Below are 16,450 nucleotides of genomic sequence, written 5' to 3'. Positions count from 1 at the left end.
CAGTAGTCACTTTGTGCCATGTCTGTAAAGGAAACTATTTTTCGAGAAGGGCTTGTGGAGTTGAGAGAGGGAGTGTGTGTGCATGTGCAAGTATGTGTTCATCCGTGTCTGTGTGCATGTGTAGTTGTGCACCCATTTTTTGCACAGCTGTGAGGGAACAGTGTTTGGGTGCAGAGTGAGTTTCTTAGGGTTGTGAGGCCGACAAAGGCAGCAGTTCCTGCCTTTAAAGAGCGTATCATTCACTGTACTTTTTATTTATTTATCAAGTCAGTCACATGTCTTTATGATTGTTAATGATTTGTAATACTGAGATACGTCCCCAGTTTTTTTATAATTTCGAGATAGGATCTTGTTAAGCTGTCTAGGCTGAATTGGAGTTTGTGGTTTTCCTGCCTCAGCCTCCCAGAGTTCTGGGATTACAGGTGTGTGCCACTGCACCAGCTTCTTTGGTATTCCTTGGGCATACAGCAGCTGAGCAGCACGGGAGGGTGAGGTAGCACCAGCATTGTCTGCATGCACTTCCCGTTCTGTGGGCTGCAGGGGTGCCTGGCATTGGCGAGTCTGGTGATAGGAAGATGGTATGTGTGACTGCACGGTATCCTCTTCCGGGTGCTGCTGGCTGCTGAGCTGGGAGGGCACAGAAAGGCAGCAGTTTGGTGATGATCTATCAGGGCCTCTCTGCTGTGCTGAACCTGGACTTAGCTTTGGGGAACACAACCTAATGGGGGGAATGAGAGAGCCGGGGATGGTGGCACACACCTGTAAACCCAGCACTCAGTAGGCTGAGGCAGGAGAATTGCTGCAAGTTGGAGGCCAGCCTGTGCTACATAGTGAGTTCAAAACTGGCCCAGATACATAATGATGCCCTGTCTCAGAAAACAAGTGGAATGAAAATTGTTTTTTCTGTCTCAGTTTTATTTCATAAGTTAAATCCCAGCTTGTATTCAGGGTCTGTTGTAGCCCAAGAGTGGTCATTGGACAGGGCTGAAAAGAGATGGCGACCTCAGCTTGCCTCCAGTAGCTTCTAGACTTGCTGCAAAAAAGCATTTCAGCATGGTCAATGAAGTGCATAGCAAGGTTATCAGGCAGAGTTAGTAATGGAGCAGGGAAATGAGACTTCCCTGGGGTGGGCGGGGTCTGGGCGCTTCCCATAGTGGAGCTGGGGGCTGGCAGCCATGGCTGCTGCAGGGTCGCTGACCCCCTCTCCTCCAGAGGGAGCTTTCAGATTGCGTCCTGGAGAGGCATACAAGGGTGCACGAGGCAGGAGTTAGAGTAAGCACTAAGAGAACACAGTGCGGCCCCGAGCATGGGGCTGTTAGTGTCTGGAGGCTGGGATGTTTATATATTCTGGGGATGGAAACCTGGGATTTGATTTATAGAGAGCTCGGGCCTGGTGTACTGGAGAAAAGGGCTGCCACACCTGCAGGCAGAAAGGTAATGGCTCATTTTACCAGTGAAGTCACTGGGCCCAGTGCAGTGCGTTTTTGAAGAGTGGGTCTATTTTCCTCAAAAACATTCTTTGAAGCTTTTGAATCTGTCTTTCTGTTTTAAGGTCAGGTTCCCTCCCTTTACCTAATCAGCCAAGCTAGTTTAGGTGTCCAGAGTGTCTTCAAGGGATTTGGGGTGTGAGTGCTGGAAGAGGGAAAAAGCCTTCTTTCTGGGAAAGCCATCTGCTGGGGATCTGGCCAAGATCCCCAGTCTCCCAAACAAGTGTATGGCGAAGGCTTAAATGAGACAAGTGATATGATTTTAAAGCTCCGGGAGGATCAAAACCCTCTAACAGAGTCTGAGACTCTGGGGGCTCGGACGAGGAATGTCTCTGGGTGGCCCACATTTATTTAGGTTTCACACAAAGAAGGAATTAGGAAGGAAAGGAAGGAAAATGCAGGAAACTGAGCAGGACCTTGGGAGTAGTTCCAGGATTTTTCCAAGTAACAGACGACGTTAATTTAGGAGAGCTATCTTATATTAATTCAGGAGAGCTATCTTAAGAGAAGGACTCCAGGTTGACTTTCACTACAGGAGTGAATGCCTCCACAAGTCTCTTATCTTTTTCTTTGGGGTTGGAGCCAGGTGTCCTCAGCTGTGACCTTTCCTTGAGGCATCTCTTTGTTCTCAGATCAGCTATGCTGTAGCCTTGCACTCATGTTCAATTCCAGCTTCAGTGGCAACTCCCAACAGCTGGGTGTACGCAGGAGAACTTTGTGTTCGCAATTCGAAATCTTAAAGCCCAGTTTGAAAATGAGGATTCCCTCATCTTCTTATTTTCCCTGCCCTACCTCAGACTGGCCCTTGAACGAAGGACAGGGCCAGCTTTGGAAGCATTGAAGTTGTCACTTAGTCCTGCTCCAGGAGGTGACCCTTCTCCCTAGGCAGTCTTGGTCTGGTGGAGGCTCTGCTGGAACCCTCGTGACCTGGATTTGGGGCAGTGACTGGCGGCTTCTGGGTTTATTGGTGGTTGAGAGTCCCTGAGGATCTCTTGTCTTGGCATAGTCAATCTTGGAACAGGGGGAGGCCTGATTCCTGTGTTGCCAGCTTTTGGAGAAATACCCTCGACGGTCAGCACACTTGCCTGTATGTAGCATGGAGGGAGGGTTCGACCCCGAGCTTGCACTGCCTGAAGGAGACAGATACAAGTGAGGGTCAAGATCTATGCTGTTTGTAGCTACCTGGTGGCCTCTGTGGGTCCTCATGAAGGGTCCCTGGGTACTCAGCAAACACAGCGTCTGAAAATGGCCCAGGCTCTTGCTTCTGCAGAGTGGCAGATTCAGTAAAGGCCCAGGAGTTGGTTTGTCCTCCATCCCCAGGGTGGACACTGTGCAAGGGTCAGGAGGTGGACATGGGCTGGAGCCCCTCACTCCAGTGAGCCTGACTGGGCCTGAGCTCCTTCCTTGGATTAAGCCAGGTAGAGGGACTCAGAGTGAGGGAGAGTGCAGGCTCACACTGTGCACTGCGGAGGGGCTGACCCACCTCCACACAGCCATCATGGTGGTGCCCTCTGGCGGGCACCGCCTTAGTGTGCTTGTGCTGCTGTAACCAGCCAGATCCTTTCCTAAGGTGTACATTTGCCCCCATGCTCTGCAGACGGAAAGTTCAAGAGGAAGGTGCCAAAGGTGTCTGGTGAGGGCTGCCATGTCCTAAGGGGCTGGAGGAGGCCTCTCAGCTGTTGGAAGGCACAGCTCCACTCAGAGGAGTGCAGCCCTTGGGTGTGGCGTAGTTGCTTCCCAGTAGCCCCACCTTTAATTCCGCCTTGATGGGACTTAGTTTCTGCAGGATTTTGGCCTTCCGTGAGCCTTTGCCCACACCTTGGGGCTGGTCCTTGTGTGTGCCTTTCTGGGTGCTGCATTGTGCAGCCGGAGCTGGGCCCAGAGTCAAGGACATCTGCAGGTGTTGCAGCAGAGACACAGACCTGCGTCATGTGTGGCTGGCCCGGCACAGAGGCAGGCTTGGCTCCAGCAGGAAGCACAGGTCCTCTCCTGGCTTAGGACTCTCCCAGGATGTCTCGGGGCAGTCTGGGGTCTGGGGCCTGCCTGAGTCTCCAGAGCTGGGTCTGATCCTGGAAAAGAGAAGCAGCATTCACTGCTCCCCAGTCTGTTCCATCTAACCAGTCTGGTGGGTGGGACTCATTTTTGGTTTGTTTTTTGCCGTACTGGGGATTTAAACCCAGGGCTGCAACCATGAGCCTCTTCTCCAGCCCCTCTTTATTTTCATATTTTGAGACAAAAGAATCTCTTTGAAGCTGCCAAGTTGCCTAAGTGGGACTCAAGCTTGCAGCCCTCCTGCCTCACGCTTCCTTGGCTAGAATCTCAGGCCCCAGGCCCCTGGCCTGGACCACAGTTCAGCTTGTCCCACTGTCAGGGCAGTGTGGAGCTGGGCAGCTGCCGGAGGCTGCTTTTGTGTGCTTCGAGGAGGGGCGGGCACCAGGGAAGATGCCCAGGGCACTTGGATACCCCATTCATTGGTACCAGGAAGCCAGAGGAGGGTGGCAGACAGGAGCCTGGGAGCATAAAACAAGGGCTAGGGCTGAAAGCACGTGGTCTGAGGCCTTGGTTCCACTCATAGTGACACCAGGCCCTAGCTTTCAGGGTCACAGCTTTTCTCCCTGAAGAAAGTGACGCTAGGGTTCCCGGGTGAGGAGGCTCAGCTGTGGACACCTCCCAGTGAGGCCTGAGGGTAAGTGAGGGTATACAGAAAAGGCAAGATGGGAGATGTCAGTGCAGAACGACAGGCAGCAAGCTCGAACATTGTCAGTTCAAGAACTCGGCACAAATGGGTGTCCCAGAATGTCTCCTGGCAGCAGAGGCTCAGCTACTCTGGCTGGTGTTGTCTGCAGGCTTGGATCCAGCCAAGTTGCGTGCATCTGTGACCAGCCTCTCGTCTGGATTAGCTCAGTGCCTGTTGCTCAGAGCTGTGAAGGCTGCGTGTCAGGTCAGGTTCCCCTGAGCAGTGGCTGCTTTGTTCCTGGAAAGGCAGGGAGGGCGCCCTCCTGCCCTGCAGATAGCCACCTCCTGTGTTTGCCATGGCAGGAGGGGGGGATCCTGGCTCTGTTCTCACTGTGAGGGCTCCATCCTCAGTGACCCCCTTGATACCCACTTTCTCGCACCTCAGTATCATCATCTCAGGGAGCTGGGCTTAGGCTCAGTCCCCAACACTGTGGAGCCCTGCTTGGTCCCCAGTGTGTGAGGAGAGAAGACCACCATGGGGTAGTGAGCCCAGTCCAGTGTCAAGAGGTGGCTCGTAGGGCCGAGCAGGTACACAGACCTGGGCAGGTACCAGTTGTGAGCGTGCGTGGTGTGTGGGTGTGATGGCTTGTGTCTAGATGTCTCCCACAGTTTCATGCCCTCATAGGTGGGGGTTTTCAGGGGTGGCTGCAGTAGGGGGTGCAAATATGGGTTAAGAGTGTGATCCTGGGCTTAATGCTGTAGTGAATCGATTTGCACCCATCAGTGAGCTTGTGGCCTAGCTGAATAGAAAGGGACAAAGAAAGGCAGACCTGCTGGTTCCTGTTGCTGCCCACCAGGCCACGGTCTGTTCCTCCTCTGTGACTCTTTGATGCCCCTTGGCCACACACCTGCCTTGGAGCCAGCTGACAGGGGTGAAAGCTCTATAGACTGAGCATGAAAAACCTCTCCTCCTTTCACTTGTGAGTACTGAGTGTTTAGTCTCAGCAAGGAGAAAAGTAACTAAGATGGGGCCCTAGTGGCTAACAGGTGAATTTCACAATCTGGTATTTGAGTGCAGTCATGCTTCCAGTGGGCTCAGTGACTTGGTCCTCAGAAAGGAAGAGTGTAGTTTCTCAAGGAAGCTGCATAGCCACGGAATTGTGCAGGTCCTCTGGAGGTAAATTTCACTGACCACACAGATGCGAGCCAAGTATTTGTCTTGGAATTTACTCTTTTGACTATAGTATGATGTCATTTTTACATTACCCAAGCAGAGCTTTATATTATAACATTGTGCATGCAGGTGTGTTGTTTGTGTGTGTCACATGGCAAAATGCTCTAAGACAATGTCCTGCACTTGGGCTGTGTGACATTTCTGTCACCACAGATTCATTCATTCTTTCTTTCTTTCTTTCTTTTTTTCCTCCTCTTCCTTCTCTTCCTCTTCCTCTTCCCCCTTCTCCTCCTCCTCCTCCTCCTTTTTTTTTCAATGTGAAGGCCCAAGTTTAATCCTCAGTACTACAATAAGCAAATAAATAAATACTTAAAATTTATAAAAACTGATATGGAAATAAATTCTGATATGAACTCCCCTCTCTGCCCCAAATTCAGAACAAGGGACAGCTCTGTGGCCCTGTCTCTCCAGCTGCCCCTCCCTGTGACCCTAGCAGCCACCCTTCTACAGCTTCCTCAGGTTGCAGTATGATGCTTTTGGTCTTGGGTTTGATGGGAGCCCAGATACAGCCACTGTCTTCACCTTTGATTTTACTCCCAAAGTCAGTGTTGGCCATCCCGGTCTTCGGTTCCTCCAGCTGCAAAATGGGGACAATAGTGCCAGCTCACTGTCACCTGGACCTTGCAGTGCTGGGGTTGTGAGGTGGCAGTGGCTGCAGCATTGCAGCATGAACCTCCTGCAGCCTCTCTGTGGGCCCCAGCAGCGCCAGCCCCACTGCCTTCTCAGGCCTCTGTGGGGCACACAGATTTTTTCATCCCTTGGAGGCTGCTCAGCGTGAGAGGCAGAGTGCCTGTTACTTGTGATAGAGAACAGAAGAGACCAGTACACATGTGGGGGTGGCAGTGTCACAGTAGGACTGGGGGAAGCCTCCTGATGGCAGAAAGAGGGAGGGGTCCTGGGAAATGATGTCAGAGAGAGAGGGATCTTGGGAAATCTTTTTCTTTTCTTTTTTGAGACAGGATCTTGCTGTGCAGTTTAGGTTGGCCTTGAGCTGACTTTGTAGCCCAAGCTGATCTTGAACTTGCAAGGATGGTCCTGTCTCAGCCTCCTGAGTGTTGGGATTACAGGTGTGTGCTACCACACCCGGCTATCACTGATTCTTAAGTCAGAGCCTGATCAGGGGTGCAATGCTGTTAGGAAGGGGCCTGTGGGAAGTGGTTAGTTCAGGAAAGTGTTCTTATAAAGAGACCCTAGAATGCTTGCTGGCCTGTGCCAGTGTTTGGGGACACAGCAGGAAACAGTTTGCACAGGACATTGAGTCTGCTGTTGTCTTGATCATGGGCTTCCTGGCCTCTAGACTACTGGAGCAAATCGCCTGTTTTGTATATGCTGCTTTTTATGACTGACCAAATGGACTAAGACACCAGGAGAAAATGCGGAGAATTCAGGGGTCCTGGCCTTGCTTGGAAACTGAGATGTAACTGGTGTGGGTTAGGGTTGGGGTGTCAGGCTTTTCATAGATCCTGTATCTACTGCTTTGTGGTGATAGAGACAAAACTCCAAAATTTACTAAAAATGATCAAATCCTTTGTTGGAAAATAGCTCTATTTAATATTGAGTAATTATCCCTCATTAAAGTTGTTGAGAAATATCAAACGGTCCCCGTGTGAGCAGTGTGCCCTGGGCTGCAGATCCCTGGCCCCAGTGCCATGTTTGCAGATCCTGCCCTGGACATCCCAGCACCATGCTCTGCCCTGAAGGGCCTGGCCCAGTGCGCTGCTGCTGGATGGGTCCACTCTGCTCCTCCCGCCCCGCATTGTCGCCACCTCTGCCAAGGTCTCGGTGCCCCACTCCCACCCATCCCCGGAGTTGGCACACGCACTGCCCTCTGGTGCCTTTGCTTCCCATCTTCCAGTGAGTGCCCTCTGAGCACATTCCCATTTCGTCAGGTGGAGCTGACAGCAGGACTTCTGTCCCCGCCGCAGGTAGAATGGCCCTCAATTCAGTGGCTTTGGCCACAGCCACAGAGCAGAAGCCACATTCCAGAGGCAAACATCACTTTCTCAAAAGAAGGGCCTTTGAGAGCAGTTTCTCATAAATTCTTACCAACAAAAATACGAATAGCAGCAGCACAAAGCATGCTAGGATTTGCTTTGAAAAGGATTTGACTGTGGCTGATGCTTGTGGCAGACTGGAGAAGGTAAAGATGCACTGCCATCCGCCTCTGCCCCTGGCCAACCTCCCAAGGGCAGAGTGGCCATCTGGCGCCCACAAACCCTCGCCACACTTGGTCCTCCACTTGCTGGATTAATGTGGTTGGCATCAAGGCCCACGCCTGCCTGGTGGACAAACTCCAGTTCGTGCTGTCCCAGCCCTTGCTCCTGCACTCGGATGCAGCTTGGGCACGCTGGCCCCTCTGCCAGGCCTCGAGTCCCTTATGGGGGATGCACGCAATGGCTTTGCCCTTTTTGCACTCCCCTTCTCTCTTTTGCTTTCTTACTGTCTCAGGTACCCCAGCAGGATCTAGTCTGCCATGAGGCCTTTCTTGGGGCTGCTTCCCTGTGGACTACTCTTGGCTTTTTTTGGAGACAGAGTCTCACTGTGTAGTCCAGGCTGGCCTTGAACTCATGGCACTCTCCCACCTCAGCCTCCTGAGGGCTGGGATTACCCGGCTTGTGAATTATTAAGCTGTATAGCACGGTGCTTTGATATAGTATCTGTAGCGAAATGCTCACTACTCAGGGTTATGAATCTGCTCCTCGAGTGCTCACATTGGGATCTTTGGACTGGTCCAACAAGTGGCACCTTTCTGCACTTTGACCACCATCACCATCTTCTACTGCCCTCTCCTTTCCTGAGGCCCCAGTCACTCCTGTCCTGTTCTGTTTCTGTGGATTTGACTGGTGGGTTCCATGCCCTGCATAGAGTTATTTCACTTCACAAAGTGTCTTTGAGGTTCACTCCTGTTGTCACAGATGGCAGGATCTTTTTTATTAAGGCTTAGCAATGTTCCTGTTAATACCACAACTTTCTCTTCCACCCTTCTGCCCCTCCACCCCTCCACCCCTCTACCATTCCACCTTTCCACCTTTCCATCCCTCCACCCTGCCACCCCTCCATCCCTCCACTCCTTTCCTCTGCCCCTCCATTCCTCCATCCACTCTTCCATCCCTCCACCTCTCCACCCTTCCACCTCTCTCCTCTGCCCCTCTGCCCTCCCGTCCCTCCACCCCTCCATCTGCTCACCCACAGACCTGCTGCTTGTTTCCACTGGGCTGTCATAAGCAGGGCTGCAGAGGATCACACAAGTGCTGTGATCTCCCCAGTACCACTGTCTTTCTTGATGGTGTGCGGATGAGGGACTGCCAGAGGGGGTGGTTCTGGGTTTCAATTGAGGCACTTTCACAGCATTTTCCACGGTGGTTGAACTAACTTACATCTGTGCCAGTCGTGTGCAAAGGTCTCTTTTCTCTACCAGTACTTGTCATCTCTTGCCTTTCTGGTGATAGTCATCCTAATAGGCACAAGGCGATAATGTCATTGTGGTTTTGTTCCTTGTTTCTCTGAGGTTTCGTGACAGTCACACTTTTTCATAAACCTGTTGGTTGGTTTTTGTCTTCTGTCGAAAATGTCTGTTCAGGTCCATTTTCTGTGTTTGGGTTGTTTTCTTGCTATTGAATTATGTGAGTTCCTTGTATATTTTTGCTATTAAGCCCTTATCAGATGTATGGTGTACAGATATTTCCCCCCAGTCTGTGTACTCCCTGTTTACCCCCATGCAGCCTTTTACTTTAATGCAATCCCACTTGTTAACTTTTGCTTTATTGTTGATTGATCTTTGGGTATGATATCAAAAAGAAATTGCTGAGGTCAAATCAAGGAATTTATTCCATGTATATTCTCCCAGGAACCTTACAGTTTCAGGTTTCGTGGTTAAGCCTTTTTAAACCCCCATTTTGAGTTGATCTTTGCAAGGTGTGGAAAACAAGGTCCACTTTCATTCTCTCGTCTTGGTTCTCCAGTTTTCCCAGCCACTTAACGGAAAGTGCTGTTTCCCTTGTGGTGTTTTCTTAGCAGCCTTAGATTTGTTGCTGTACATTGCTGAGTTTCTTTCTGAACTCAATGTTTGTTCCATTGGTCCATGGGTCTATGTTTGTGCCCATACCATGCTGTTTTGATTATTATATGTTGGGAAGCTTGAAATTGTAAAGAGAGATGCCTCCAACTTGGTTGGTTCTTCTCCACACTGCTTTGGCTCTTTTTATGGTTCCAGACAGAATTCAGCATTGTGTTCCATTTCTGTGAAAAATGCCGTTAAAATTTTGATAGGCATTGCATTGAATCTGAATTTTGGGGATAGTATGAACACTTTAACAGTATTAATTCTCCAGTCCATGAATGTGGGCTGTCTTTCCATTTATTTGTGTCTTTAGTTTCTCTCATCAAGATTTTACAGTTTTCCAATTTAGAGATCTTTCCTGCTTAAATTTATTTGTAAATGTTTTGTTATTTTTGATGCTATTGTAAGTGGGCTTATTTTCTTGGTTTCTATTTTGAATGGCTCGTTTATAGTATATAGAAACAAAAACGGTTTTTTGTGTGTTGATTTTGTATCCTACAGCTTCACTGACTGTTGATTAGTGGTTTGCCATTTTGGGGTCTCTTGGGCCTCCTAGAGACAGAGTCACACAGCCTGAAAACAGAGGATTTTACTTTCTTTTTTTTTTTTTTTTTAATTTTAAAAGAGGGTAAAATTAAACAGAACAAAATGTAACATAAGAAAGCAATGTAAGAGACATAAATTTCAAAGCAAGACAACCAGAGATCTTCACTATCTATCGTATTGTCTCTTGTTTTCTTCCAAACTGTTGCCCATATCTTCACACACAGTGAATTCATGCAAAACAACATATTATAAAACTGATCAGAACAGGATGATGAAGGCGTTTCAGGTCTTCAAGACAATAGGGAAGTCAACAATAGCTGTCATAGTGTCTCTCATTCTCTTCAAAATAGTTGTCCTACCTTCATGTATGCTGAAATTAAGCAAAGCAAAACAGACTAAAATCACTCTGAACAAAGAATAATAGTATTGCTAGATTTCACATCATAATGCTACAGAATCAGCACTGGGTACTGTAGTGTCCCTTTTTTTTCAAAGTAGTTGTTCATTTCATCATGCATTATATAATCAGTTCTCATAAACTGTTTATAAGTTCTACACATGCATGAATCTCTATATGTGTATCTCTCCTTTCTGTATTAGAGGGAAAAACAAAGCAAAACAAATTCCTAGAAAAACCTGAAACAAAAAAGTCACATAAAACTGCAATACAAGGTGATCTACAATGGTTACTATGATGTCTCTTTATTATCTTCAATAGAATTGAAGCTAAGATTATTAGCTTCAAAAGCAGCTAATAATCAAACCAGAGTAGGTATCCTAGTGAATCTTGTCTTCTTCAGAGTAGTTGCCTATACTCTCAGATTGGATACTATCAATCATAACAGATTTCAATAAAATCAGTCAATATAAAACAGCCATCTAATAAACCAGATTCAAATAAGATCAGTCATAATAAGACTGTAAGTTATACAGGGCTTCAGATTAAGTTAATAGGAAATTAGGGGTGATTATCCTGGTATTTTCAGGATAGCTGTCTGTGCCCTCAAATCTAATACAAGTAGACAAACTGGAACAGAATATAATCCACCTAAACAGAGCAGTGAGAGTCATGTGGATTTTAAATCCTGATGCACTATTAACAATATCCTCTGCCTTCCTTTTTTAGACAGTTCCTCCCTTTTCACTCGCACAGGGTACACTGTACATTTTGGATCCCACCAACTCCCTCAGTTTTTAGATTGCGGGGGTAACCTGCTATTTACCCAAGTGGTTTTGAACCTTCTTACTCCTGGACTTGTTCTCAGGTTGTATTCCTTCACCTACAAAAGCCTCAAGATTTCCCTTTATTACAGCTGAGTAGTTCTCTACTGCACAAAAGTATTCTGTCTTTCCAACCTATTTGCAAGTGCTGGTCAAGTTGCCCCTATTTCTCCCTGTCACATAGAGCATTGTTTCCTCATATTTGATTTTTGGTCCATAAAGCCTCTTTCAGGTTAATTATATTTTCTATACAGAGCATCTTGATGGACCCCACGTCCTGACCTACTCTGCCTGTTGTTTCTTTTTCTTAGTATATCAAGGTCATCTGTGTTAGAGATTATAGCCAACCTTCTCTGTCTCATCTCTGCTATGCTATTTTTCTGCCATTGATTGTCTACTTTTCTCCTTCATTCCACTGTCTGCCCCATTCATTGAGGCCTCTCTGCCACTGTTTCTAAAATCCTGGTATTTTTTTCTCTCTCTAGAATGTCCTTCAGTACTTTTTGTAGGGTTGGATTGGTGGTTACAATTTCCCCCAGTTCCTCTTTGTCATGGAAGTATCTTGTTTCTCCATTAATTTTGAGAGACAGTTTTGCAGGGTACATCAATCTGAGTTGGAGGTTATTTTTTTTTTAGGGTTTGAAATACTTCCCTCCAAGCTCTTCTTGATTTGATGGTTTGTGTCTAGAAATTTGCTGTGATTTTGATGGATTTTCCTTTATAGATGATCTGTTTCTTTTCTCTGACAGCTGTTAATATTCTGTTCTTGTGATGAATTTCTGGGATCTTGATTATTATATGTTTGGGTATAGCTCTGCTTTGGTTGTAAGTGGCTAGAGTTCTGTAGGCCTCATACATCTGAATATCATTTCCTTTTCCTATGCTTGGGAAGTTTTCCTTACTTATTTCTGTGAATAGCCTTTGTGTTTCCTTTGTATTTACCCCTGTTTCTTCACACACATTTTTTATTCTTAAGTTATAGATCATCTTGTCATTTTCTAGCCTTTGTATTGTTACTGCTTGTTTCCTTGTTATTTTTAAGAGATCTTTCCTTTCACGATCAGATGTCGCAAGCCTATCTTCAAGTTTTGTTAATCTATCTCTAGTTTCTGTCAGGCAATTTTTCCAGCTTTCGATGGAGTTTTTGATTTCCTGGTAATCTCTTTTAATCTGTTTCATGTATTCTAGGTTTTCTTTATATTCTTCATTGAAAGTTTCTTTCCTTTTTTGGGGTTCCTCCATTCTTTCATCTGTGTCTTCTTGAGAGGTGCTTAGCACTTCTTTGATTAATCTTCGTATATCTTGCTTTTATTTGAATTAATACTTCAGTTTTGAGCTCATCTATGATGTCATGAAGATATCTCTTTATGTCTGCTGCTGCCATTCTGATATTGCATGTTTGCTGCCCTCAGTGTCTTCTGCATTTACCTCTCCTGGATCAATATTCACAGGGTTGGAGCTGGGGACTTATTTCTTTCTCTTGTCATATTTTTGGTTTCTTCCATACAGGTATATAGTGGAGGTCCCAGCCCCTTTCCTTGTTCCTGTAGTTCTTAAATGTTCTGGCTAGGGATCTCTGCCCTCTCCAGTTTGCTGTAGGTCACTGAGTGCAAGCAGGGGTATATCAGCCCCTCCACTTCAAGCCAGTCAACCAACTGGGTCCTTCACCACGTTAGTGTATGCTGTGCATGCTGACTCACTTCGGGACACCTTATTGGGTCCAGCCAGGGATGTGACCCGTGCCAAGTAGATCCCACCAATCTGCTCTGGTAGGGAGCAACCAACTGAAGTCATTGCCATTCCTAGTTCATGCTCATCCTTCCTGATTACAACATGTTGTCCATCTGCTTGCTCCTTTCCCTTGGGAGGGTCTTATTCCAAGCACTCACTGAGGGTTAGTGCATGTCTCCATTCTCCTTTGGGCTTGCCGACCCCCAACTTCAGTGTGACCACGGCTACAGCTTGTGAGTTTAGGTAGCTTCAGCAAGAGCGTGGTGGATCTGAGCTGTGAATCTCAGCTGTTTTGATGGTGGCACCATGACCTGATTTTACTTTCTGCTTTGCATCTCTTTCCTTTCTTGTTCTTATGTGGTCATTGCTGCTAGTGTTTCAAGTACCATGCTAAGTACAACTAGGGAGAGTGAGTGAAATGCATGGCACTGCTGCACCTGAGGCTCAGCCCAGATCCCTTCTGGCCAGCTTGTGGGGGAGTACAGCCTCATCCTGCAAAGGATGCTGGGTGTAAACACCTCCTGAGAATCTGACAGAAGAGGAACCGGCTGGTTTGAGGCCTCGGAGAGAGAGGACAGACGGGGCCAAGAGATGGAGCTGCAAGGAGTCAGCTTGAAGAACGGTCTAGAGAAGGGTGTGGATGCAGGGTGTGTGAAACTCATCTTGTTTTGTTCCCTTGGGAGTCTTGGGAGTCATCTGCAGAAACACCACAGTCGTTTTTGCCTACAGGTAATTTCTGTATTTGTTTAACACAACTTTCAGTCAGGGTAAAGTGAATATTCAAGGGTCTCTGGCTGTATTTGTTGGCATTCTGCAGTTTACTTTGTGCATTTGAAAACAGCCAAATGGGTCAGTAGTGGCTGCAAATCCATGGCAAGCGTCTGTTTGTGTCACTGAAAGCTTTGGAAGATTTGCCATCGCTGGATTACGGTATAAACTGCAGACTACTTTGTGTTGCATCCAATTTATTTTTTCCCCTCTGTATTTGAGACGAAATTGCCAATTTAGCACTGATCGTGTTGTAAAGAATAATATTAACGGGGCTGGGGATTTAGCTCAGCAGCATAAGCGCCTGCCTTGCAAGCAGACAGTCGTGAGTTCGATCCCCAGTACCGATAAAAAGGAAAAAGACAAAAAAAAAAAAAGAATAATATTAACCATGGTGTCTTTCTCTCTACAGAGGTTGCAGAACTTGAAGCTAATTTACCCTGTAAGTATGGCACCCTCAGTCCGAGTTAAGTATTGTAAGGTAACTGCATGAAGAAAGCTTTATGTTTTATGCTTTATGTTTTAATGAACTGTATTGCAAATCCTATTTTTTTTTTTAGCATTGGAAACATTAAATTTTGTGTAAAACGAAGTTTTGGAGGACATCATGAGAATGGGGCTCTGTAGCATTTCTGGGTACAGAGTGCAAAGATGTGGAAATCGGTAAAAAATGGTTCTGTGTCTGTTACTCACGACACGGTGGTTTTGGTGCAGAAGGTGCTTGATGTCTGAGGCCCAGGAGCCCCCTTTCCTCCCCACCCCCAGCCACACAGCCTGACTGCACCCACATGCAGAAAGGCCTGCCAGGCCATGCACTTGGGTCTCAGGACATCTTTTTCCTACCATAAATCCTCTCACCGACTGTTTCGTAGGCCACCGAAGTCTAGAGAGTTGTGCCGTTGCAGCATTTTGGGGTTAGAGCTTTTCATAATCCTACTGGGTTTAGCAGTGGCCCGAGGCTGAGTGGCTGTGGTTATAGTGACCCTAAGTGGGCTCCGAACTCGGGGGAAGGTGGGAGGACTTGGACAGGGCGTGCAGCCCATCTGACACCACAGAGAGCTCACTTCCAGGTTGGAAAGTAAGGTGGGCTGTGGCCTGCATGCTGTGCAGCGTGCTGCAAGGGTAAGTACGCTTCCCCTGGAGAACCATTTCACGTGTGGGCAGAATGGGTGGTGAGGGAAAGCCTATATCAACCCAGGAGTGCTCACCCTCGGGATGTCTGTACCTTAGAGCTGAAGGTTTTGCCTTGGGATTCTGTTAAATCAGGGTTTAAATTTCTGCCTACTGAAGTGTGTTTAGGTGAAACAAGGTGCTTCCAAATGAACAACTATGTATGGGGTGGGATAGGCAAAGCCAGATGCTTTGAGTTTTTTGTTTTTTGAGTTTTTTTGGTACTGGGGATCAAACTCACAGCCTCGTGCTTGCCAGCCAGACACTGTACTGTATCCCCGGTCCACGGAACCAGATCTCAAAGCTGAGGGGTAGGTTCACTGTAGTGTTCTTCACCCTGTGTCTTTCTGGATGTGATCCTAATAGAGAAGTAAAAGGAAGCAACCCTTGCGCCTGCCACTGGAGGTCTGTTCCACAGTCCCTGATGAGGACACGCGTGTGCATGTGTGTCTTTGCATGAAAGGGTATGGGACTGACCTCCGCCTTTTGTTTTTTTCTGGAATGTGAATCATCCAGATATGTTGAGGTTTTTTTTAACCATAAAGCGTAGTTTTAAAAAAGTAAAAAATTTAACAACTGGAAGCCAGATGGTGTCATGTATAGCTGTAATCTCAGCGCTGCCAGAGGCTGAGGCAAGAGGATCTAAAGTTCAAGTGTACCTTACGCAAGTTAGCAGTTTGGCCAGACCCTGTCTGGGGGTGTAGCCAGTGCGAAGGCTTGGAACAACACAACATCAGGACTGGCTTTAGAATTGGGATTTTAATTAAGAAAATTAGGATTGAAAAAGACATGGCCTGTCTTCCTGTCCCTTTGGCTTAGGTGTCAGATAAAAGACAACATGCCCACATGCTTCTTCCCTGGAGAGATAGGAAATTAAATCCATGTCCAAGGTCAGGTGTGTTTTCCCCGAAGTCTGAAGTTCATTATTCTACAGAGGAAATGAGCTGCCAGAGACCAAATATTTACTATTTGCCTAACAATTTTCCAAAAATATTTACAGAGACAAAATACCTAGTCTTGTGTCCGAGTTGTCTAATAATTGTCCTGAGCCAGGAGGAAGCTCCGCTCTGTACGTGCAGGTTCATAGCCGTCTCTAGGACGGACTGAGGCCCGGGGTCTGAGCGTACCTGTGCGAGGGGGAGGCTGATTTCTGCACGGTGCTAAGGCAAAACCTGACCTTCACCTTCTCTTTTCTAGAGTTTATCTATTCTTAAACTTTTCAGCTTTGGGAGTTTTTCAGGAGTTTGATTTTTTTTAACCCACTTTGGTAACCTCTTCATCCTGATGGGCAAGTCTCTTTCAGAGGGATTGGCTTCCACGTGGGTTCCATTATTAGAGGAGACCAAGGAAAGAAGTAGGCATTAACAGCAGTGACTGCGCTTTCCTGGGCTTGTCATCCTCATCTGCTTTGTTTATGAGCATCTCACAAGGACAGAGGACATTTACATTTTCCAAATTAGGGTTATATAAATGAAGCTCATATTTAGTACTCCACACACAGTTTGGGGTTTTTTGGTGGAGCAGTACAGAGCAGTGAACTTAGGCCTTGTACTGGGC

At 47.1% G+C, this 16,450-nt stretch overlaps 1 protein-coding gene across 4 annotated transcripts in view; it reads left to right on the top strand.

Annotated features, from left to right (window-relative positions):
• Ube2f (ubiquitin conjugating enzyme E2 F (putative)) overlaps window positions 1-16,450 on the top strand; it is a 39,018-nt gene that overhangs the window by 4,674 nt on the left and 17,894 nt on the right. For all 4 annotated transcript variants that reach the window (XM_023566965.2, XM_005005696.4, XM_005005695.4 and 1 more), the window contains one exon: window positions 14,136-14,165. In XM_023566965.2, coding sequence (XP_023422733.1) covers window positions 14,136-14,165 — 30 coding nt within the window. The remainder of the gene's footprint in view (window positions 1-14,135; window positions 14,166-16,450) is intronic.

This window comes from Cavia porcellus, unplaced genomic scaffold, assembly GCF_034190915.1.
Source record: "Cavia porcellus strain 051 isolate PalLab524CR breed Dunkin Hartley unplaced genomic scaffold, mCavPor4.1 scaffold_26, whole genome shotgun sequence".
NCBI lineage: Eukaryota > Metazoa > Chordata > Mammalia > Rodentia > Caviidae > Cavia > Cavia porcellus.
The sequence above is the reverse complement of the archived record's forward strand: the minus strand, read 5'-3'. Positions and strand labels throughout refer to the sequence as shown.